This window comes from Talaromyces marneffei, chromosome 1, assembly GCF_009556855.1.
Source record: "Talaromyces marneffei chromosome 1, complete sequence".
NCBI classification, from domain to species: Eukaryota; Fungi; Ascomycota; class Eurotiomycetes; order Eurotiales; family Trichocomaceae; genus Talaromyces; species Talaromyces marneffei.
The window spans coordinates 706,440-727,436 of record NC_072348.1 but is presented as its reverse complement, the minus strand read 5'-3'; the positions used below and the strand labels follow the sequence as shown (position 1 = coordinate 727,436).

Here is a 20,997-nt window from a genome sequence, read left to right as displayed (position 1 = left end):
TGTGAACGACGTCCGTACGTAACGGGATATCTTTTTAATGGATAGCAACTGTACCATGCGCAAGTTCAACTAGCACTTGATACTACTTGGAAAGACTGGTGATGAGTTGTGGAAGTTTGCGAGCAATCCCGATAATTAACAGCGCATTGGATTGGGTGCTGATCAAGGTGGAAAGGAACCTGGTATGTTCTGGACGGAGCGTTTTTTACACCATCAAGGTGCACTGATAAATTCAAGACTTGCAGGGTAGTAGTCTAATGTAACTAGCCTAGAAGGCGATATTTTATAATTGGGTCTCGGAGGTCTGGGTGGCCTTCTCCATCCTCATCGAATGACAAACACTCTTAGGCGCAGATATCGAGATAAGCGGATGACCAAGTGGCACTGGCACCTGATAACTAGCGATTAGGAACGGGTATCACGAGCGGAAGGCTAACAGAATTTGGGCATTGGGCTCATGACCGGCGCATCCAATGGAACAAATTAAGACGAATACATGATGAGCAGTAGGAGCAACTGAAGCAAAGGATGAACAACAAACAGGATGGATGATCAACAGGATTCCCGACTGATGGGGCCAGTTGTTACGTCGGACGTAAGAATCGACCAATCTTGGCATGCCAAGCCGGCGACGGCCGATCAGAACCGCGGATTAATCATTCTTCCGTGATCACATGATCAGATTTGCTCTCGGCGCTGAGTCAGCTGCCGTCGGAACAGGAACAACGTTATGCCAGGCCCTCCCCGCCATGGTCGCGCATAGCTCTCACCGCCTTCAGAAGGTCCCGCAGTGTGCCAAACAAACTGCCAGACAGGGAAAGCGGCGTTCAACCTTTCTTTCTTCAATTTTACATCAAGATACTTTGTCTAGCGTGTTGTGTCATCAAGCAATTGGTGTTTACAGCTGCCTGCTTCTTCTCTCTAATCATATCTGCCAATCCTTCATCACTCATTTTTCATTCCGTTGTTTGAAGGAGTGCCAAAAATGGCAAATAACCTGGGAGCTGTTGCGCAGCTTTTAGAAGCCAGCTTGGACCCCAGGCAAAACAAACAAGGTAGGTCCTGACCGGCTTATTAACAACACAGAATATTTATTCTATCTAACTCAATATCTATAGCCGAACTTGCACTTCGGCAAGAAGAGAAAAAACCCGGCTTCTCGTTATACCTGCTCCAGATCACCGCATCCCCAGACTTTCCATACAACACTCGGCTGGCAAGTGCCTTATGTTTTAAAAACCTAATCCGAAGAAGCTGGGTCGACGAAGATGGAAATCACAAGTTGCCTCAGGATGAGGTTGTCACAATTAAGCGGGAGTTGATCAACCTCATGATCAATGTCCCCGGTGGAATCCAGACCCAGCTTGGCGAGGCAGTCAGCGTGATTGCAGACAGTGATTTCTGGGAGCGATGGGATACTCTTGTTGCCGTACGTTTAAATCCGGCCCATGTAACATGTCGTTACTAACATAAAACAGGATCTAGCATCACGATTAGACCCCAAGAACCCGGTTGTCAACAATGGAGTCCTCACAGTGGCACACTCCATTTTCCGACGATGGCGTCCTCTATTCCGATCAGATGACCTGTTCACCGAGATCAACCATGTGCTTAACACTTTCTCAACACCATATTTGGCATTGTTCGAGGTACGATCAATTTTCTGTGTTACTTCTCGTGATTTGAAGGATGTTTAACTGATTGTTGGCAGGCCCTGGATGTTTATATCGAGGAAAATAAATCCAACAAAGAGGCTCTATTGCAAGGATTCAAACAGCTTGATCTTATGATCAAACTTTTATACGATTTGAATTGTCAAGATTTGGCGCCACTGGTGGAGGACAATACGCAGTCCATTGCCAACCTGCTTCTCAAGTACTTGCTTTATGACAACCAACTACTTCACACTGATGATGAATCCGAAGCAGGAGTTTTGGAGTTTGTCAAAGCTGGTATCTTCGAAGTGTTGACCCTGTTTGTCCAGAAATATAGCGATGTTTTCGAACCTCATGTCGGACAGTTCGTTGGTAACTCTTGGAACTTGTTGACGACTGTCGGCCAGGAGACGAAATACGATATACTGATTAGCAAGGCCCTTCAGTTCTTGACATCAACCACAAGCATGCCCGAGCACGCCAAAATTTTCCAAGATCAAGGAACTCTGAGCCAGGTCATTGAAAAGGTCATTCTGCCAAACATTGCTTTGCGAGAATCAGATGAAGAGCTTTTTGAAGACGAACCAATTGAGTTTATCCGTCGTGACTTGGAGGGTTCAGATAGCGATACCCGACGCCGAGCAGCGACTGACTTTGTGCGACAATTGGCAACGAAATTCGAAGACTCGGTCACAAGAGTGGTCTCTCAGTACACAGATCATTACCTTGCCGAATACGCAAAAGACCCATCGTCCAACTGGAAGTCGAAAGACACCGCCACATATTTGTTCTCCGCAATTGCTGCCAAAGGTGCAGCGACCGCTTCTCATGGTATCACGACGGTCAGCAAACTCGTTGATATCGCGGACTTCTTCCAAAAACACCTTGCGGCGGACTTGGTTTCCGACGGCGGGATTAATCCTATTTTGAAAGTCGATGCCATCAAATATCTCTACTTGTTCAGGAGTATCATTACACCCCTGCAGTGGCAAGAAGTATTCCCTCTGTTGGTCAAGCATTTGGGTTCGGACAACTATGTGGTATACACTTATGCAGCTATTGCTGTTGAACGAGTGCTTGCCTTCCACGATCCTGCAGGTCAGCCCGTGATTTCACCAGCCAATATCACACCCTTGGCCAAGGAGCTCCTCGAGCATCTATTCCAGCTCATTGAAAAAGACCCTTCACCACCCAAGGTGCAAGAAAACGAATTCTTGATGAAATGTGTGATGAGAGTTTTGATTGTCATCAAGGAAGGAGTTGTTCCACTTACTGATGCAGTTCTGGAGCATTTGATCAAAATCACCAGAATAATTAGTGCTAACCCTAGCAACCCGCGCTTCTACTATTATCATTTCGAATCAATCGGAGCCTTTATCAGATTTGCTGCTCCTGCCAATCCCGAGAAATTGGAACAAGCACTTTATGCACCGTTCGCCGAGGTTCTTCAGGCAGACGTTCAAGGTAAGATGGCCCCATCATTAAGTAGATAGGTTTGCTGATCAGATTAGAATTCATGCCTTATGTCTTCCAACTGTTCGCTGCTTTACTTGAGGCAAACTCGTCCGCGACATTACCAGAGTACTACCAGAATCTGATTGCACCTATTCTCATGCCGGTCATGTGGGAGTCCAAGGGCAATGTTCCTGCATTGGTCCGGTTACTCTCTGCGATTATTCCTCGTGGTGCCCAATTCATTTCCCAGAACAATCAGATCGAACCTATCCTAGGTCTGTTCCAGAAATTGCTCTCCACAAAAGCAAATGAGAGTCATGGATTCGACCTTTTGGAAAGTGTGATTGGAAGCTTCCCTGCGTAAGTTTCCTGTCAGATTATCCATCAGCCGAGACTAACCTTTAGTAGTACTGCTCTGGACCAATACTTCGTCTCCATCATGCAGATTATTCTGACTCGTTTGCAAAACTCCAAGACCGAGGTCTTGCAGTTGCGATTCGTTCGCTTTTACCACTTTGTTTCGGCACGGGATGATCAAGGCTACAGTGCAGACTTTTTCATCCAGGTCACAGACAAGGTTCAAGCGCAGTGAGTTTACATTTTGCATATTAAGATTGAGTATAGTTGGCTAATAAATCTAGACTATTTACTCCACTCTATCTGAATGTCATCCTACCAGAATCGCAAAAGCTCGCCAGACCGCTTGATCGCAAGACGGCAGTCATCTCGTTTACGAAAACACTGGCCAACTCGGAAGCTTTTGCGCAGCAATACAAGAAGGGTTGGGGGTTCACATGTGAAGCTCTTCTCAAGCTGCTAGAGCTGCCTCCCGTTCCCGTCGCACGAGATGATATCATCACGGAACACGACGTGGATGACATGGCGTTCGGAGTCGGATTCACACAATTGAACACTGTTCGACCTCGCCCGAAGGACCCATGGCCAGAGACCGGGGCCGACTTGAAAGTGTGGACAGGAAAATACCTGAAGGAGACCAACTCCAAGCAGGATGGTCGGATTAATGAATTTGTTCAGGAACGACTCAATCCTGAACTTCAAAAAATTCTTGCCAGTTACATGACAGCGTGAGATGTTTTATGAAGCATGTGCATCATTTTCTGTTGATTTTAGACACCCATACCTAATGCATTTACCGCGACACCGGATGAAGGTCATGTCGAGTAAAGTTCCCTGTCCATTGATTTTGACAAGCATCATAAATGTCAAGCTGTCAGGTTGGCAGTCTGCAAGGACTCGCTATCACGTTTTAGAACCGTAATCTGCTTCAGCGCGTCGTTGTCGAAGTTACCGCCGTCGTCGTAGATTCCTCCTCGTACTCATCCCCATCTTCCTCCACCTCTTCCTCAACACCATCTTGTAGTGGTTGCGCTTGCTTCGCCTCTTCCAAAGCCCGATATTTCCTCCTCTTCTTCTTCATCGAACTAGCCTTCCGTTTCTTCTTCAATGCATTTTTGATCGCTTCACGACTCTGCTCTCCCTTCTCCAATACCTCGACTTTTGCAGCGAGGATTTCTTTTGCAATCTTTTGGTTTTGGGACCGGGAGCGGGTTGCTTGGGATTTTACTACGATGCCGGTTGGTTTGTGGATGAGTTGGACGGCGGAGTTTGTTTTGTTCTGTTTATCATGCCCGGAGATGTTAGAGAGGGATAGGGAAACAGCGGGTTAGGAATGGACGGCACGTACAATTTTCTGACCCCCGGGACCTGTCCCTTTCAGGTACGAGCCGGTGATATCCTTGTCATCCAGCTTTGGACGCGGGGGCAATTGTTTGACGGCCAGGGCAGGACACGTTGAGAAGGATGGTCTATTCGTGCTGCGGCATGCTGTGTAGATGGCATTCGGAGCCTTGGACCAGAGGTTCCGCATTTTGCTCGACTCGTACCTTACGTAGTACGTACGCGAGCAATAGGGAACAGTTCCGAGAGGACCGCCAGTGCGACGTCAGGGTATGTCCGGACTACGGAAGTGTTCGTTCTTTGAGTCAATCCGATCCAGCCGTATTCGTATGAATCGTATGAGTCGTATCTCGTTCCAAATTCGAACGAAGCGGTTGATTGGGTCAGCCGTCAACGTAAGGCTGGACCGAAGCTAGTCAGTCACTGTGACTTGTGCCATGTGGATCCTTTGAGTGTTGAAGTTTGGCATCGGAAATCGAGAAGGTGAGAGGCACTCTACTACGTCAAACCCATCAATCATTGAATCAACCTTGAATGTGTGACCGATTCCCTTATTCGTACGGAATTGTGGAAACTGGAAAATTGAAACGCAGAGGATACACGCCGAGGTAAATCGGATCCGTTCCAGGTTTCGCGCTGTCGGCATTGCGATACAGCTGCGCCGAAGGCAACAACATTTACATATTGTACGTAGTACGCACTGCAGGTAACGTACTACAGTAGGTCAGAGTGATTTACTCCATTCACCAGTCATGGGGAAAGATGTTTACTATTTAGTCGATTACAAGAGATGTGAACTCTGTATGTGGCCAACCGTAAAGCTAGCATCTGTCGCACAGTTTATCCGCGAGGCCAAAGCTTTCCATCCTCCTTCTCCTCCTCTTTATTATTTAACTTCACTTCACTCCTTCGCATTTCTTCTACAATAGTTTCATGCACTCACGGCAAAGCCAATTCAAATCATTGAGCATTCAACCACTTCCAAAGTTGCTTTGCCTCGGCGTCTTCTGATTTGTCTGATTCGTGAAATTGGTTCGTTTGCCGTCGCCACTCCCCCCCTTTTGTCTCCGCTCTGTCACGATAAGAAAAAGTGTGTACTCCGTGCAACTACAGACTTAATTAAACCACGTTGATTGTCAATCCATACCAACCAACCCGATTTTTTGCCTCGAGCAACATTATCAGCGCCTTTTTTTGCAACGTAATTATATCAATATCATCTGCATCAATGGCTGTCTCACCCTCCCCCGGAGTCTTTACATCCTTTTTGCGATGGCTACGCTTGAAAAACTACCAGTACGAGGTGACGTTTGCCTTGTACATGCTTACGCCCACCGAAAAGTTCATCTTTAGTACGCTTCCCCTTCTCTCTTGTTCTCATCTTCTCGAGAGACCAACCGACTAACGCTCGAACTTGCAGATTTCATAGTCCTGACCATCGTCTCCCTCTTCTGCACTGCTGCCTACGTCTACCTCCCCGATCACGTCGCACAAATATACGGACATGTCCACTACTACTTCACCGCCGACGTCTCCATGATCAAAGAATATATCCCCTCTGCAAGCTCCATCTTGCAAGGAAACGGGGGTCCGGCGGCGACCGGTGCTCTCAATGTCATGTACGAGGCTGCATCGACCGCAGGACTTGATGAGTTGTGACGGCGACAATGACTATAAGAAAGCGAACCGGGGATTAGGGATTATGCTCCCTCCATATCAGAACAGGCGACTTTTTCATTCACGTGTATAATTTTTTCTGGACGCCGGGAAACATAATTTGTCATTTAAAAACTAAAACGGCTTGTATTATATACATGTTGTTGCATTTTGTTGAGCGCGGCGCTTGATGGTGTTTGATGCGAATATTCGTGTGGCGATTTGAAGATGGGAATTGCTTTATAGGTTGATATAGGTTGATACTACACAAACTCTTAATGGCGTACTTAGTATGTACTTAGGTAGTGATGGAGATGCGATTCACTACTATTCACGACAAATATATGATGACTATGCAACCTTTGAAGCTTTCCCAAAACCCACACATGCAACTCCTGATAAATGATCCATAAATACATAATGATACATAATAAATACAGTGTCAGTGTGACACGCCATGTAGCCTGACTTTTTAAATGCTCTTGCCTCCAAATCCGAGACTGACTGGATGGTTATATCCTCACGCCGTCCCCTCCCCCGACCCGTGAGCAGCACTCAACATCTCCTGCCTCTGCCTCAACTCCTCTTCTTGCTGCTGCTGCTGCCTCTTCTTCACCCGAATCGCATCCAATGTCCTCATCCGCGACAACTCCGCATCGATATCTTCCTTTGTCTCCGGGATTTTATGTGATTGTTCAGCCGTGGGCCAGAAGCCCGGCACGGAGAAACGTTCTTCGAGGTTTGTGCCGAAGTAATACATCCAGCCGATTGGGAAGAGGATGTACATTCCGAACTGAGCAATTGAAAAAAAAAAAAAAAAAAAGAAGGAGTCAGTCATTAGTTTATTTAACGAAGAAACTTTTGGTGATTGGATGGAGGTCTTTACTTTGACAACTTCTAGGTTTCCGCCCTGGAGACGGCGGAGAATGTTCGACATGGTTATTTTTCTCTGGGTGTTTTTGGTCGACGTTGAGAAATATCTCCGATTGGGAGTGTATGGGTATCAAAGAGCGTAAATGATAAATGATTTGGTTATGTTTCAGGATCGTACGATGTAGCGTCAAGACAGTCAGTTGTTATATCCAGGATGGTTTGTACCTCGATGAATTTGACGAGCTTGTCGAATGACCGGACAGTATTTCTCACCGCTTTCCGTTCTGTCGGACTAGGCTGTATTGGGAAATAGGGTAGTCCCAAGACGCTCTAACCCTAACCCCAGGTCGTGTCGGAGGGTGTGACCTCCGTTGGGGATAACCAATGCAATTGATTGCTTCGAGGGCTGTTTTCATTATCTAAAACAGGTAACTTAACTAACTAACTAACTAGTTAACTAACTATACAGTTACACTGGCAACCCATTATTATGCACAAATGGAATTAATTGTTGGAAGCCTGATAGCCTGACCGAGGCTAATCTAAAACGGATAGGACTTCCAGCCAATAGAAGGCTGTAAATGTATATTAGCGTCCTGGCAAGGACCCACAGGAAAGGGGAAAGGAACGAGTAAAGAGGGCGACTTTGGAGCCCGACACACAACCACAGTCAACAGAAGGATCACACATCAGGATATATATCAAATTTGTATGGTAACCTATGTTATCTGATTACTAGCCTATACACGGATTCCAACAGGAATCTGAATCAGCTAGCCGCCGGCTCTCCTCGCCTTGCAATGTATCTTCATTCCTATTTTTAGACAACTCCCCTGGTAAACAGTTCTCAAGTACCCTGTTAGATTCTCATGTGTTTGACTGACTGTCCAGATTATCAGTACCCCACAACCCCCCACGAAGACGCTAAAGCGGGACTTTGGCAATTCAATTCCCGAGGTCCGCCATCCCTACCCCAGGCTATGGGCACCAACAGCTCAGCTTTACTCCATACTCTGTAGTCCTTCTGAAGGAATCGTCGGAGCTAGCTCACTTACAACTGTGATTCTATATCATTAATCCTAGAAGGTTTTTAAAACATGGCGGACCGAGTCACCCTCACATATCAAGATCGCATCGCGATCATCACCTTCAATCGCCCCGAAGTATTGAACGCCCTAGATGCCGACTGCTACTATCTGCTCGGTGAGCGGCTGCGCGAGATCGACAAGAGGGAAGATATCTATATCACTGTTTTGACGGGATCAGGTCGGTTTTTTTCTGCGTGAGTTTTCTATTCTTCTAATTGATCCAAGGCTAATCAGGCTGCGATTTGTAATGATAGAGGCGCTGATATCCGTGGCGACGGCATCAAGCGTCGCGTAGACACCTCTTTGTCCGAAGGGGAACAGCGCCGAGAGATTATGCGCACCTTCCTCGTAAATAATCTGGACCTCACACGCACTGTGTACAATCATTCGAAAATCCTGGTGGTTGCGCTCAACGGCCCCGTTGTCGGGCTCACCGCTGCCGTGATTTCTTTTGCCGATTTCATCTACGCAGCCCCTCATACATACCTTCTCACGCCTTTCTCGTCACTCGGTCTAGTTGCTGAGGGTGGCGCGTCACAAGGGTTTGTGCAGAGACTAGGTATATCGAAAGCAAATGAGGCGCTGCTCATGAGTAAACGGATTTCATGCGAGGAACTGGTAGCAACGGGCTTCGTGAACAAGGTCATTTCCGCACCGTCTGGAAAGAAAGAAGATTCAGATGGATTTTTGAAAGTTGTTCTGGCCGAGATTGATGATAAATTGGGCCTGCATCTGAACCAGTCCAGTTTACTTGGGATCAAGAGACTGATTCGTCAGCCGGACCGCGAGGCACTTGATAGAGCGAATATGTTGGAGGTGTTTGGTGGTGTCGACAGATTTGTTGCTGGTATCCCGCAGGAAGAATTCAGAAAACTCGCCGCTGGTGAGAAGAAGCATAAGTTGTGAGATCATCCGACGCTTGTAATTAAACCTACATGTTACATATGCATAGATCATCTAATCTCATTCCGTGTGCGGGTGTGTGTGGGTAGCATTTCCACACTTTCGACTCGGGAACATCACTCATCGTCGCTCGAGTCTGCTTGTTGCTGTTGCGTCGGTTGAGCAAGTAGGTCCTTCCATTGCTGCATAAAAGACGCCATACCCCCAGTGCCTGCTTGAGAAGCGTCCACGACCTCTCGAGGCAATTTGTGGGCAGAGTACTGCGGTGAAGTAAACCCATAAGCCTCTGGATCATCACGTTCCACCAATCGTAGTTCTGGAACCGATGAAATATTCTCGACTTCGTCCTCCGAGTCATCAGCTTCTGGCGATGCAGAGGACCCATCATCTTTGATGGACAGTCGCACGACCTCATCTTCAAGCGGCGCCAAATCCTTCATCGTCAGAATCTCCAGCCAACTGAATAGTAGTGGATCTGTCCTGATAGCCCACGGATTGATATCAATGAGCCACACTCGATCATGAGGCGGTGGGACATAGACGTCAAACACAAAGCTTGGATCCGGGAAAGTATCCTTGAGCTTCTCATCAAAGAATTTCTGAATTCGGGACACAAACATGTCACGCATCGGGAATAGAAAGTCAAAGTGATTCAAGTCCCGCTGACACATGCACAATAGTGTACGGTTTCGCACAAAGCATCGAAATTCAAGAGCTGGGTTGAGGTTGAAATATTTGCGAAGGACAAGATGATATGGAATGTTGTTCGTATCGAGATCCTCGGTCGTGGCACCCTCTGGCTCTGGGTCCGTGTCGTCAAAGGCATGCTCCAAGTCGTGCGTAATAAAGTCGCTGCTTTTCAGCAACATGTAGATATCATTTGGAGTCTGACACTGAAGGTCATTTGTAACCGCAATCCAGGTAGCATCTTTGGGCGCGCTCCAGTTGAGTTTGGGCGTGACTTTGCCGTCGAGCTCCCGGATGGTCTCTTCAATCTGTGTGTGGATATCACGCCATGCTTCGGATGGATCTTCTTGGTCGTTGTCATCTTCTTCAGAGTCGGATGTCTCTATGCCGCTATCCTCGCCCATCATCGCAGCGCGGCTGGGATTCTCAGGAGGGAGAACGATTCCGTCGGCGCGAAGGTACGAAAGGAAGGCATCGGAAAGTGGGATAAGGCGGGCTTTTGGAGTTATGGCTCGATATCTAGACATATTAGGTCCGAAGAATTTGGCAAGTCGACATTATACGTACAGCGCATGCCAGTAATGGTACGAGCAATGCAATATCTGACTCCGAGTTATTGGAGGAAAGGGAAGCTTTTTAGAACCAGAGTCCTGGGCTTCGACGGGCTCGACCGTCATAGAGTGGGTAGACGCCATGATCACGCCTTCGAATACTTGAGAAAGCTGCGTCCCGCAGAGGTCTTTGAAGGAAACAGTTGACTTTTGTCTGAGAGGAAAAGAAGCTTGAAATATTTCTTGGTGGGGCGACAGAATTGCATGCTCCGCTTTCTGACAATAAGTATTGTGTGGAAAAGCTGGAGGATAGAACAAGGAACGGTAGGCAAGCTGGTATTGACAGTAAATTCATGAAGTGAGAGAAAGAAAGAAAGGAAAATCCATCTAATCTATGAAAAGAAAGAAACCATGAGTCACTTCACTTCGTCGCTCCGATAGAAATGAAAGAATTAAAGCTGGAGAGTCGTGACGTTTTTTAGTCTCCGCGTGGCCCGTGCATCCACCACGAACCGTCCGGGCTTATTTACACGTTTCTGAGTTCTCAATGTCGACGCTTGCACGCCAAACAGACATTGCGCTGCCCGCGCAATACCGCCAAGATGACCACCGAAACTCCAGATGTGAGGAATCTCAAGTCATGGAAGGAGGCTTTCCAATACCCGATTCCCACTGTGCGGAAGGTCGAGCAGGAGTTGCGGCGGGACATTGCCAGCAACAAGGAGAAGCTGCGGTCGTTAGTCGGGTACGTTCAAGCACGATGTGGTGGGTGTATAGTTGCTAACTCATTGCCAGCACCCGCTATCGTGAGCTCCTAGGAACCGCCGAGACTATCATCGAAATGAGCGTGGAGAGTTCCGAAGTCGAGTCCAGACTAGCCAGCATCGGAATCCGCTGCAATACGAGCTTGATTGGCAAGAAGTCGGTCAATTTGACGGACATCAATCGAGATTCGACGGGGCGAACAGAAGGAGACAAAGCTTTCGCCGGCCAGCTCGCGCTTCTTCATCGCTGCACCACCGTGACAGGAAGGCTCCTGCGCAAACACGATTCGCCGTTGTTGGCTTCCAAGTTGATGGTTATTTCGAGATTACTCTACAAGACCCTTTCTCAGCACCCAAGCACCCCACCGTTTCTTGAATCATTACGCTCGCAGCTGAGTTATGTCCAAAAGCTGATACGCCGGAGGATTGATCGGAGACTAGGGTCTGCCAATTCGAGCGTCGAAGACATTATTGATTCAATGGCGGCTTTTTGTCTGTCCAATAATGCGTCGTCGCTAGATGTGATTACACATTTTCATAATATCCGGTTCAGTTATATTGGGAAGCGACTCGGCCGCGACAATGGAAGTGAATGTATCCCCAAGGCGTTGAGCCTATATATTCAGACACTCCAGCATACAAAAGTTCTCTTTTCCCGTCGACTGTCGGATGCGCTGGGCAAACTACAGGCTCAGCCTCTCTTGAATGATCATGATATTCAAAAGCTCGACGATATCGACCTGGACATTCTAGGCCGATGGGTTGTTCCGGATGTCAAGAACTTTACGCCGTGGATCAAATCGGATGCCCTGACCAAGCAGTCGGCAGAACAAACTCTAAAGGCCTGGTCCAAAAAAGCGTTCCAGGTATTCTTAGAGCGCGGAGCAGCAACTCTTGGAAATTCCGTGGATTTTGCGGGAGTCCTTGCATTGCGGAAGAGAACGTTAGATATATGGCTTGCCGCCGTTTCCACAACCCTTACGCATTCGTCGACAGGTGTGTTGGAGGGGCTTAGAGATCTCTTCAACAACCAACTTAAAAATATACTGCTCAGTGAAGCTCAAAAGTTGTTATCTGTTGATGATTCAGTCAAGTCGCATCTGACAAAATGGGAAAAGACGGAAGTGCCTGCAACCCAGTCACTATGGAATCCTGACCTATTGTCGTTGGAAGTCTCCGAGGGGGCAACTACCTTCAAGAGAGCTATCATAGAAACATTGCTCGGCCAAGATGCGAAAATAACCAATGTGTTGGAACTCTACCATTCTTGGCTTGCCACTATCGAAACCTCTAGACAGCTAATTGAAGACTTGCAAAGTACGAAATGGGAAGATACTCTTGACGAGGATGAAGACGAAGAGTTTCAGACCAGTGCTGTGGAGTTGCTCTCCAAGGATGATCCTCATCTGTTACGTGAAGAGCAGATCAAGACAGTCAGACAAGCTCTGCTCGATTTGCAAAAATCCTTTGAGGATACAACCAAAACTTTCGACTCGAAGAATAGCGACAAGGCTGCTTTTGTTCTACGACTAATTCGAGATCTTAGACGGGAGAGTCCAAATATTTTACAAGGTGATGAAGTCGAGTTCGCGGAGGGCGTTGTACCAGAGTTGCACGACATCTTGGCACAAGAGGTTCTGTCCAAAGTACCAGCGTCAAAGATCATTCCGCCTTCCAATAAAATTACACGCGTCCCTGGACGTTCTCTGTGGGAGAAAACCCCGGAACTACCCATCCAGCCTTTGCCATCAACCTTCAAGTACTTTAAACGTCTCGTGGAAGCTATGGAAGATCTAGGTCCGGATCTATGGAATCCTTCTGCCGTCGGCATTCTCAAACAGAAGCTACACAATACGGCCGTTGATTCATTCGGCGCAAAATTGGAGCAACTCAAGTCTCCCGACAGCACGGAAGAGGAGAAAGAGGCTGACGAAGCTGACGAGGCCGAGGAGGAAGAGAAACCGTCCGCTGAAACAGACTCAAATATTGCACGAGACTGGAAAATCCAATTATTGCTCGACGCGTTTTACATTCGAGACGTTCTCTCGATGCAGATGGACGGTACAAGCCCTCTATACGAGTTGATCGAAACTCTCCAGGGCGAGTGCGATGAAGACGGAATTGCCGGGACATTACAGGAGGCGGCGCATGAATTCTGGAGCAGAACACAGCTCCTCCTTGGGCTTTTGGCTGGAATTTGAGTGATGGCTGCCCATATAAATAATTGTATATACTATTGACGACTCCGTCACGACTACGTTATTGAATAAAACCATTACTGTAGTAGTTACGTTAACTTAAGTTAAACTTAAGTTAACTAGTTACTGCGTTTTGAGGACACCATATTACCATATTATACTATTACTGCCTCATTCTAGAAAGGGTCCATGAATAGGGAGGGTTAGGGCTTGCTACCCGAATGTTTCAGAACTAGCCAAGATGCAGAAATGGCCAATTTAATTGGCGACAAATAACCTCTTAGCCCAAATGAACGCACTCGGTAGGCCGGGCAAAAAAAAACGTTACGGAGCAACTAATGCACCTTTTAACCAGTAGCGAGCACTAGCACCAACATCCCAGGGAGGTGTAGAGGATCGTGCGCTGTCCCTGGTGGCACTACTCCGTAGCAAGCGAGTCATGTAAGAAATGTTAATTGTGGCTTGCATTCATACATCCTACGTAGCACAGAGCACGGGTACGTACGTCTATTCATTGATTGAAGCAGATTAAATCGATGCAAAGTGTTGGGTAGCTACGGTCTTTCCAGACTGGACCCAACGAGCCAAAATATATTGCTCCAGACCCCTAGGGTACTTAGGGTACGGTGGCGCCCCTTTGGACCCGTCGTGAGAGTTTTGTAGCGCAGTAGTACTACGAGTACTCCCGTTCCAGAATCACTGCTCCGTCCACGCAACTACCAAACCTAGGCGCACTGGCCCGCCTGACTCAGTCCCAAAAAGGTACGGAGGCACTGAGGGTACTGGCTCCTGAGGGGCAATTGGCGTAGTAATGTGGTTTCATCCTAGTCTACTGCTCGTCGTCTCTCCCGAGAGGGATGCACCATGTGGGAGAGGTGTGGGAGGGCATAGAGGGGGTGGATGATTAGCAGGCCACTACCACGCAGTTTGAAAGCGTGTACTTTGCACGCAGGACCTACGGAGTTTTCCCGATACGTCCCTAAACTTTTTGGATGTATAGAGAGTGCATCTTCCTAGATATTCAGAAAAGAGTTTTAGGAATTGTACACACATCGCTGTCAGTCGTGTTAACGGAATGTCTTCAGTATCATCCATAATCCAAAGCCTCGTGGCCGCGGCCAAGGCATACGAGAACAATGAGCCAGGCGCAAGAGAGACGCTCATCGACAACAGTCGGGCGCTGGTGACTTCGCTCGAGATTCCCAGCGAATTCCTGCAGCGCAGTTTCTGGGCCGAGGTAGCCAGGACCAGAAGAAAAGAGAGAGAGAGAGAGAGAAACCACGTACTGATGATCCAATAGCCAGCTCAGTCCGCTATAACCCGCATCGCCGTCAACGTCAAACTATTCCAACACCTCAAAGAAGCCGGCGACGCCGGCCTCAGCGCCGAAGCTTTGTCTGCAAAGACGGGCATGGACATTGTCCTCCTCCAGCGTCTTGCGCGCCACCTCGTCGCAATGTATCTCCTCACATTTCGCGACGGCGCATTCCACGCCACGGAGATGAGCAATGGTCTCGCCGAAGAAAACTACCAACACAGCATCGCATTCTGTTACGACACCGCCCGGCCCTCATTCAACGGATTTCCCGATTTCTTTCAACGGACGGAATACAAATCTCCCAGTTTGGGGTCGTTGGATGGTCCGTTCCAGGCTGCGCACAAGACGCAGTTGCCCTTCTTTGAGTGGTTGGTCGCTACGCCGCCGAATCTACAGCATTTCGACTCTTTTATGAGTGCGTATCGTGCCGGAAAGCCGAGTTGGTATGATCCAGGCTTTTATCCCGTTGCCGAGCGGATGGTGACGGGCTTTGATGCCTCCGAAAGTGATGCGTTGCTTGTCGACGTTGGTGGTGGCCGAGGCCACGACATGGCGCTCTTCTGCGCGCAGCACAAGGCTTCTTCCCCGGGACGAGTGATTTTGCAAGATCGTGAGGCTGTCATCGCGAGTGTCGTAGCGGCTAGTCAAGACCTCCCCTTTGAAGCGCAGGCACACGACTTTTTCACGCCGCAACCCATCAAGGGTGCGCGCGCGTACTCCCTGCACTCCATCCTGCACGACTGGAGCGACGAGGACGGCGTGAAGATCCTACAGAATCTCGTCCCGTCCCTGAAAAAAGGATACTCGCGCGTGCTCTTCAACGAGATCGTCGTCAGCGAGGAAAAACCCACCATCGCCGCAACTAGCATGGATCTAATGATGCTGGCCCATTTCGCAGTGCGGGAACGAACCGAGGCAGAATGGCGGGGAATTCTCGAGAAGGCCGGCCTAAAGATTGTCAATATCTACACGTATCCTGGTGTTGCGGAGAGTTTGATTGAGGCGGAATTGGCGTGATTGCTGTAGATCTTTTGCCGATAAGAGGGGTTGCTTGAACCGAAGGATTAACTAATGAGTGAATTTCAATATTGTTAACTATGCAACACTTAGCCTCCTAAGCATGGTGAAATTAAGAGATCGACAGCATTGACTTGGGAGGAGTTTGAAAGAGTCTACGAAGCTTCGCCTACATGCCTAGAACACAATTGTATCGTGCATCCCAGAGTTTGGGCGTACTACTATCGCCTCTCGTACAGATGGCCTGAGCGGGATACACAGGATGAGGAGCAATAAACTATACGGAGTACGGGGTAGAAGGAGCGGATGACAAGTCCCAAAGTCACAAGTGTAACAAGACTCCATAGTTAAGTTAGTATGTACGTACTATGTAAATCAAACACCACACTCCTAACTCTGTACAGAGTAAAGACGGGAAGTATGTGCTCGGGATTGTACATCCGCTCCGGAGTAGTTAGGGCTTTGACGTTTCAAAGATTGGAACGGGCCGCCGCCGATCTCTGGCTGAGATTTCATCGTCTTTCTGTTATGGTATGCTCACTCAATTCACTCAATTCTGAGTCGCTATCAATATCCTACGTAGTACTCCGTACCCTGTAGTATCATCCTCTCGGCAGCAGCGTCGGCAACAGTGTCGGCAAGCAACACACTAGCCAGTACGAATTCGTATACTACAGTATATAGTAGAGTACGCAGTTACATATGCATTCTTCATAGGTTCTCTTCTCCCTCTTTAGTCTCTTTCTCTTTTCTTTTTTCAACAATCCGATTGGGTGCCACAGTGCCACCTGGCGAGACCACCTGGCCCACCGCTAATCCTTTTACTCTCATCGTAGTGACTTAGTGACCTCCTAGTACAAACTCTAAGCGGTTGTTTCCGTTCACCACGAAGTAGTTGGAAGTACTCGCATGAACTAACTTGGCTTTTCCACCTCCAGTACGGACTACGGAGTAGACCTCCTCGTTGTGTGAAAGTCAACACTTAACTCAGATCATATCATATGATATATATTATGTTTCTTGTACTAAGTCAGCACGGGGAACCTGGCCATTTCTTTCTTTTCTGCTTTCTTTTCTGAGTAAGAATAAGGGGCGTTTTCAGTTTTACCGGGGTTTGCTTCCTCGATTCATTTTTATGTACTACTCTGTACAGAGTAATTAGTATTTAACTAGTATAAAGTTACTTAGTCAGAACTAGTCGAGGCCATCCACCTATAATCCCTGTCAATACCAAGTTTACCAACACCATCCCAACTCTAGTCAGGAATTGCTTTTCCGTCTCTACCGTGTGTGATGGGAGTACGGTCTCTTAACAGCAACTTCCCTGCGAAATCTGCGACGATTCCGGGGTGGTTATAGTTAGAACTGCTGCCGCTATCATTTTCACTTGTCATGGATATTCATTTAAAAAAAAAATGTTAGCGAGATAATGGTCCTACGGTGCTGGAAGTGCGAGCATCGAGATCAGACTAGGAGACATACAAACGGCGTCGAGTCAAGATAAATCCGTTTCTCTTTCATTTCCATATCGAAACAGGGTGATGCGAATTGGGTGATGGGAACATAGCACCACCTGAAGTTCACTCACACAATGGCTTCTTTCAACCCAAACGTCGACTTCAACCAAAGTCGTGGAGTAGAGATCAATGTCATCGGCTGGGTGTTTACTGGCATTGCCATGGCTACTGTCGGTCTGAAACTCTTTGCTCGTGGACACGTTGCGAAGGATCTGGGCTGGGATGACTTTTTCATCTTCGTTGCGATGGTAGTACTGTCTGTCCGCCATGTGGCAATGATAAAATCACTGACAATCGACTCAGGCCTTCAGTATCATTGCCACGGCCTTGGTGTCGTATGCCGTCACACTCGGTCTGGGACGACACTCGGCCGCCGTGGTTGCTGAGCACGGCATGGAACGATATGACAGCGCTGCAAAGTGGCAGATTGTCGGATTTCGTAAGTCTCTCCCCTCCGCGGGCTTGTCCTTTCATAGCTAACTTTTCTTCTAGCTTTCAACATTGGTTAGTTCATACCCTCTTTTGAGATACCCTTTGGTCGACCACTAATCGACGCAGGCTCCTTCAGTTTTCCCAACATCTCCATTGCCATTCTCATCCACAAAATCCTGGACCCAAACAAGTTCCGCACAATCAGTCTCTACATCCTGACCGTTTTGCAAGTCGTATTTGCCATGATCTCCGTCGTCCTGGTCTTTGTGCAATGCAAACCAACCGGAATCCTCTGGGACCCTCGACTTCTGGCTGAAGGCTCATGCGACCCGGATCTTTTTAACGACTTTACATACTGGGTCAGCGCGTACACAACCCTCACCGATATCATTCTGGCTGTGGTGCCGGTCACTGTGTTTTGGAAGTTGCAGATGCGAACTTCGACCAAGGTGGCTGTGTGCATTATGATGAGTCTGACGTTGCTCTCTGCGATTGTCACTATTGTCAAGGCGACGTACTTGCATTTGTTCACGGACCACTCCGATCCTCGTTAGTCCTATCTCTCTCGCTCGCTCTCCATGAGTCTCTTACTGACTTGCACAGTCTACAACGTCGTACCACTCGTGCTCTGGGGCCTGTAAGCATCCCGCAACCCCTACATTCCGTGCCAGCTACTGACTTTTGCAGAATCGAACAAAATGTAGTCATTATCGCTGCATGTGTTCCCACACTCCGTCCCTTCTTCCGCAGAGCATTCGCCAGCAAGGGCTCCCGCTCCGGCAACAGCGACGGCTCACACGTTCACTCTTCCCATGGATTCAAACTTTCGTCTAACGCCGGTCATTCTGGCTTCCAGCGTCCCAAGCCCGCGTCTGAGTCCGAGATGCCCCTTGATACTCCACAGGGCATTTGGCAGACACGAGAAGTCACCGTGGAAAGCGAGGATGACAACCTAGAGATGGATCAAGCCATCGGGCGTTCGAAGGGTTCGAGATGAGCGATGTTATGTATGATTGTTATCATTTGAGCGATTAAGTTTGGGAATGGGCTTTTACTTGGGAATCAACGTGGGATAGAGGATCTTCTTCCATTTTCTTTGTTTGTACAGTACCTGCGTGGGTTTTGCCATTTGAGAAAAGTTAACAGGGAAATTTGTCCCGTAGACGCAGTTAGAACGCTTAGTGATACCACAGCTGATCCAATTCGAGTTTTCAATATGTTATTGTCTATGTTTTGCGCTGAATTGTAGATCTACTACGAGTATATAGTTACTATGTATGTAGTATGCACAGAGAACTGCGTGGATACTATGGAGAAGTGTTTGCTAGGGTGGCTGTGATTGGCCCCTCCCGCCGAGGTGAGATGTGAGATTCCCGCGGAAAGCAGAACACCTTCAAATAACCAAGATTCATCTTCGCATCCCACCCCTCGTCACTCTTTTCTTCATTCAAATCAACCATGGCAACCCCTCGACCGCCGTTCCTTTATCCGCAGCTGCTCCGCTCGGTCAGGGCCTATCAGGGCAGCGCTCGTTCTCTGCGGATTCAGCTTTCCTCACCCGCCACTTTCAGTCGCAACCAATCCACCGTTTCCCGCCGGCAAGCTCAGTCAATAGAATCGAAACTACCTCCGCCGACGCAGCCAAAGAGAAAATCCGCAAGGCAGGCGAGTAGCTCGTCGGTCAATCGAAATGCGACTCCAAAGGCTCGAAAAGATGCCTCAAAAGAGAACTCGGTCAGCCAGGATGCTAAAGGTGGAAACAAGGAGGATAATACTACGAAAAGCACCCAACCTTCAGAACCGCCTACACAAACACCTGCAAATAATGAGGTGAAACCAGACGCCTCAAAAGCTGCAGACTCAATCCCCCAAGACGTGCCGCCACCAAAAAACCCCATGGACTCCGTGCTACAGATGCCACCAAATTCGGACCTGGGTCTTGCGCGGGTACCGTCAAGAGGGCAAGAAGTTCCGCACCTCGACCCGGCGCCGTACATCCATCACTTCGATACATACACCCTCGTCAAGAATCTACAGGAGGGTGGATTCAGCGAGGAACAAGCTATCACCGTGATGAAAGGCATTCGCGGCATTCTACAAGAAAAGCTGGACTTGGCCGAGGCGACTCTGACGTCAAAGTCAGATAGCGAAAACGAAGAGTACTTGTTCAAAGCAGCATGTTCCGAGCTGCGGTCGTCGCTGGAGGCGTCTCGACATTTGGAGGTTGAACGACAGCGAACCTCCCGAACACAGTTGCAGCATGAAGTAGATATACTGAATCTGCGAATCACCCAAGAACTGGCGAAAATGAATGATGATCTCAAAGGGATGTGGAATGACCACAAGATGACGACGCGAGAACAGCAGCAGAGTCAAGACACGGGTATTCAGGAACTCAACTACAAGATTGCGGTGTCGCTGGCAAGTGATGGAAAAAGCGAGGCCGAAGGGCTGAGATGGGTATTGACAAGGCGCGCTGCGTTTGCCATTGTCTTTAGTGCTAGTAAGTCAATCTCTTCTCAAACAAGACCGAATGCATTGCTAATTTGACTGTTCAGTGATGGCCATTACGTTCTTGAAATTCTGGTCTGCTCGCACACACGAGTTGGAAAGGAAACAAGCCGTTGCAAAAGAGGCCGCCAAAGTTGAGTCTGTGAAGGATGCCGCTGTCCAGACTGAGCTTCCGCTCTCCGACACGCTTGTGAGTGAGACATTGGGATGAACGAGCATTCATATATTACATCAGCGTCCTCTCTTTACATTAATGATTCCTTATGTTTCTGGTCTCTGTATATACTTAGACTTACCGGTGCTGGTTTGATCAGCACGCTTGATACCCAATAGATATAGACTTGCGCGTGCTCTTCGAGAACAATAAAGAACTCGAGCATATATACCTAGGCACGCTTCGATTTTTTTTTTTTTCCAAGTAAGCCAGAAACCATGTATGCTTCCATCCTCGAGGCTAGGGCAGCCCTAACTCAACATTAAAAGCAGAGACGCTACAATCTCGACAAAAAGTACTATTTAGGAAGGTCTTGGAAATAATACGCTCAAGCCATTGATATTCAAAGACTCGGATTTCGCCGATCTTATTAACCCTACGGGCTATGCAACACTATACACATTTAATGATCAACTAGAAAGGCTGAACAGCATTGGCTGGATGCCGCCAACTTGGCGTT

At 48.0% G+C, this 20,997-nt stretch overlaps 10 protein-coding genes across 10 annotated transcripts; 7 read left to right on the top strand and 3 right to left on the bottom strand.

Annotated features, from left to right (window-relative positions):
* Positions 1 to 985: 985 nt before the first annotated feature.
* On the top strand, positions 986 to 4,199 carry EYB26_000275 (uncharacterized protein; the record flags this gene model as incomplete). The annotated part of the gene is made up of 7 exons (XM_054259592.1): positions 986 to 1,055; positions 1,119 to 1,429; positions 1,479 to 1,649; positions 1,712 to 3,119; positions 3,167 to 3,470; positions 3,519 to 3,698; positions 3,752 to 4,199. 7 exons carry the CDS (start codon positions 986 to 988, stop codon positions 4,197 to 4,199), a joined length of 2,892 nt encoding a protein of 963 aa, XP_054115567.1.
* Positions 4,200 to 4,395: 196 nt separating this feature from the next.
* Positions 4,396 to 4,998, bottom strand: EYB26_000274 (uncharacterized protein; the record flags this gene model as incomplete). The annotated part of the gene is made up of 2 exons (XM_054259591.1): positions 4,396 to 4,746; positions 4,816 to 4,998. The coding sequence occupies 2 exons, from the start codon at positions 4,996 to 4,998 to the stop codon at positions 4,396 to 4,398; spliced, it is 534 nt and encodes a 177-aa protein (XP_054115566.1).
* A 1,038-nt stretch (positions 4,999 to 6,036) lies between these two features.
* On the top strand, positions 6,037 to 6,467 carry EYB26_000273 (uncharacterized protein; the record flags this gene model as incomplete). Its single annotated transcript, XM_054259590.1, has 2 exons — positions 6,037 to 6,160; positions 6,229 to 6,467. 2 exons carry the CDS (start codon positions 6,037 to 6,039, stop codon positions 6,465 to 6,467), a joined length of 363 nt encoding a protein of 120 aa, XP_054115565.1.
* A 517-nt stretch (positions 6,468 to 6,984) lies between these two features.
* On the bottom strand, positions 6,985 to 7,401 carry EYB26_000272 (uncharacterized protein; the record flags this gene model as incomplete). The annotated part of the gene is made up of 2 exons (XM_054259589.1): positions 6,985 to 7,257; positions 7,351 to 7,401. 2 exons carry the CDS (start codon positions 7,399 to 7,401, stop codon positions 6,985 to 6,987), a joined length of 324 nt encoding a protein of 107 aa, XP_054115564.1.
* A 1,033-nt stretch (positions 7,402 to 8,434) lies between these two features.
* On the top strand, positions 8,435 to 9,331 carry EYB26_000271 (uncharacterized protein; the record flags this gene model as incomplete). Its single annotated transcript, XM_054259588.1, has 2 exons — positions 8,435 to 8,619; positions 8,680 to 9,331. The coding sequence occupies 2 exons, from the start codon at positions 8,435 to 8,437 to the stop codon at positions 9,329 to 9,331; spliced, it is 837 nt and encodes a 278-aa protein (XP_054115563.1).
* Positions 9,332 to 9,444: 113 nt separating this feature from the next.
* On the bottom strand, positions 9,445 to 10,710 carry EYB26_000270 (uncharacterized protein; the record flags this gene model as incomplete). Its single annotated transcript, XM_054259587.1, has 2 exons — positions 9,445 to 10,534; positions 10,583 to 10,710. The coding sequence occupies 2 exons, from the start codon at positions 10,708 to 10,710 to the stop codon at positions 9,445 to 9,447; spliced, it is 1,218 nt and encodes a 405-aa protein (XP_054115562.1).
* A 458-nt stretch (positions 10,711 to 11,168) lies between these two features.
* Positions 11,169 to 13,531, top strand: EYB26_000269 (uncharacterized protein; the record flags this gene model as incomplete). Its single annotated transcript, XM_054259586.1, has 2 exons — positions 11,169 to 11,311; positions 11,362 to 13,531. 2 exons carry the CDS (start codon positions 11,169 to 11,171, stop codon positions 13,529 to 13,531), a joined length of 2,313 nt encoding a protein of 770 aa, XP_054115561.1.
* A 1,072-nt stretch (positions 13,532 to 14,603) lies between these two features.
* EYB26_000268 (uncharacterized protein) lies at positions 14,604 to 15,863 on the top strand (the record flags this gene model as incomplete). Its single annotated transcript, XM_054259585.1, has 2 exons — positions 14,604 to 14,765; positions 14,829 to 15,863. 2 exons carry the CDS (start codon positions 14,604 to 14,606, stop codon positions 15,861 to 15,863), a joined length of 1,197 nt encoding a protein of 398 aa, XP_054115560.1.
* Positions 15,864 to 17,454: 1,591 nt separating this feature from the next.
* Positions 17,455 to 18,809, top strand: EYB26_000267 (uncharacterized protein; the record flags this gene model as incomplete). Its single annotated transcript, XM_054259584.1, has 6 exons — positions 17,455 to 17,628; positions 17,684 to 17,819; positions 17,873 to 17,884; positions 17,939 to 18,361; positions 18,416 to 18,449; positions 18,500 to 18,809. 6 exons carry the CDS (start codon positions 17,455 to 17,457, stop codon positions 18,807 to 18,809), a joined length of 1,089 nt encoding a protein of 362 aa, XP_054115559.1.
* A 461-nt stretch (positions 18,810 to 19,270) lies between these two features.
* On the top strand, positions 19,271 to 20,534 carry EYB26_000266 (uncharacterized protein; the record flags this gene model as incomplete). The annotated part of the gene is made up of 2 exons (XM_054259583.1): positions 19,271 to 20,315; positions 20,371 to 20,534. The coding sequence occupies 2 exons, from the start codon at positions 19,271 to 19,273 to the stop codon at positions 20,532 to 20,534; spliced, it is 1,209 nt and encodes a 402-aa protein (XP_054115558.1).
* Positions 20,535 to 20,997: the final 463 nt, after the last annotated feature.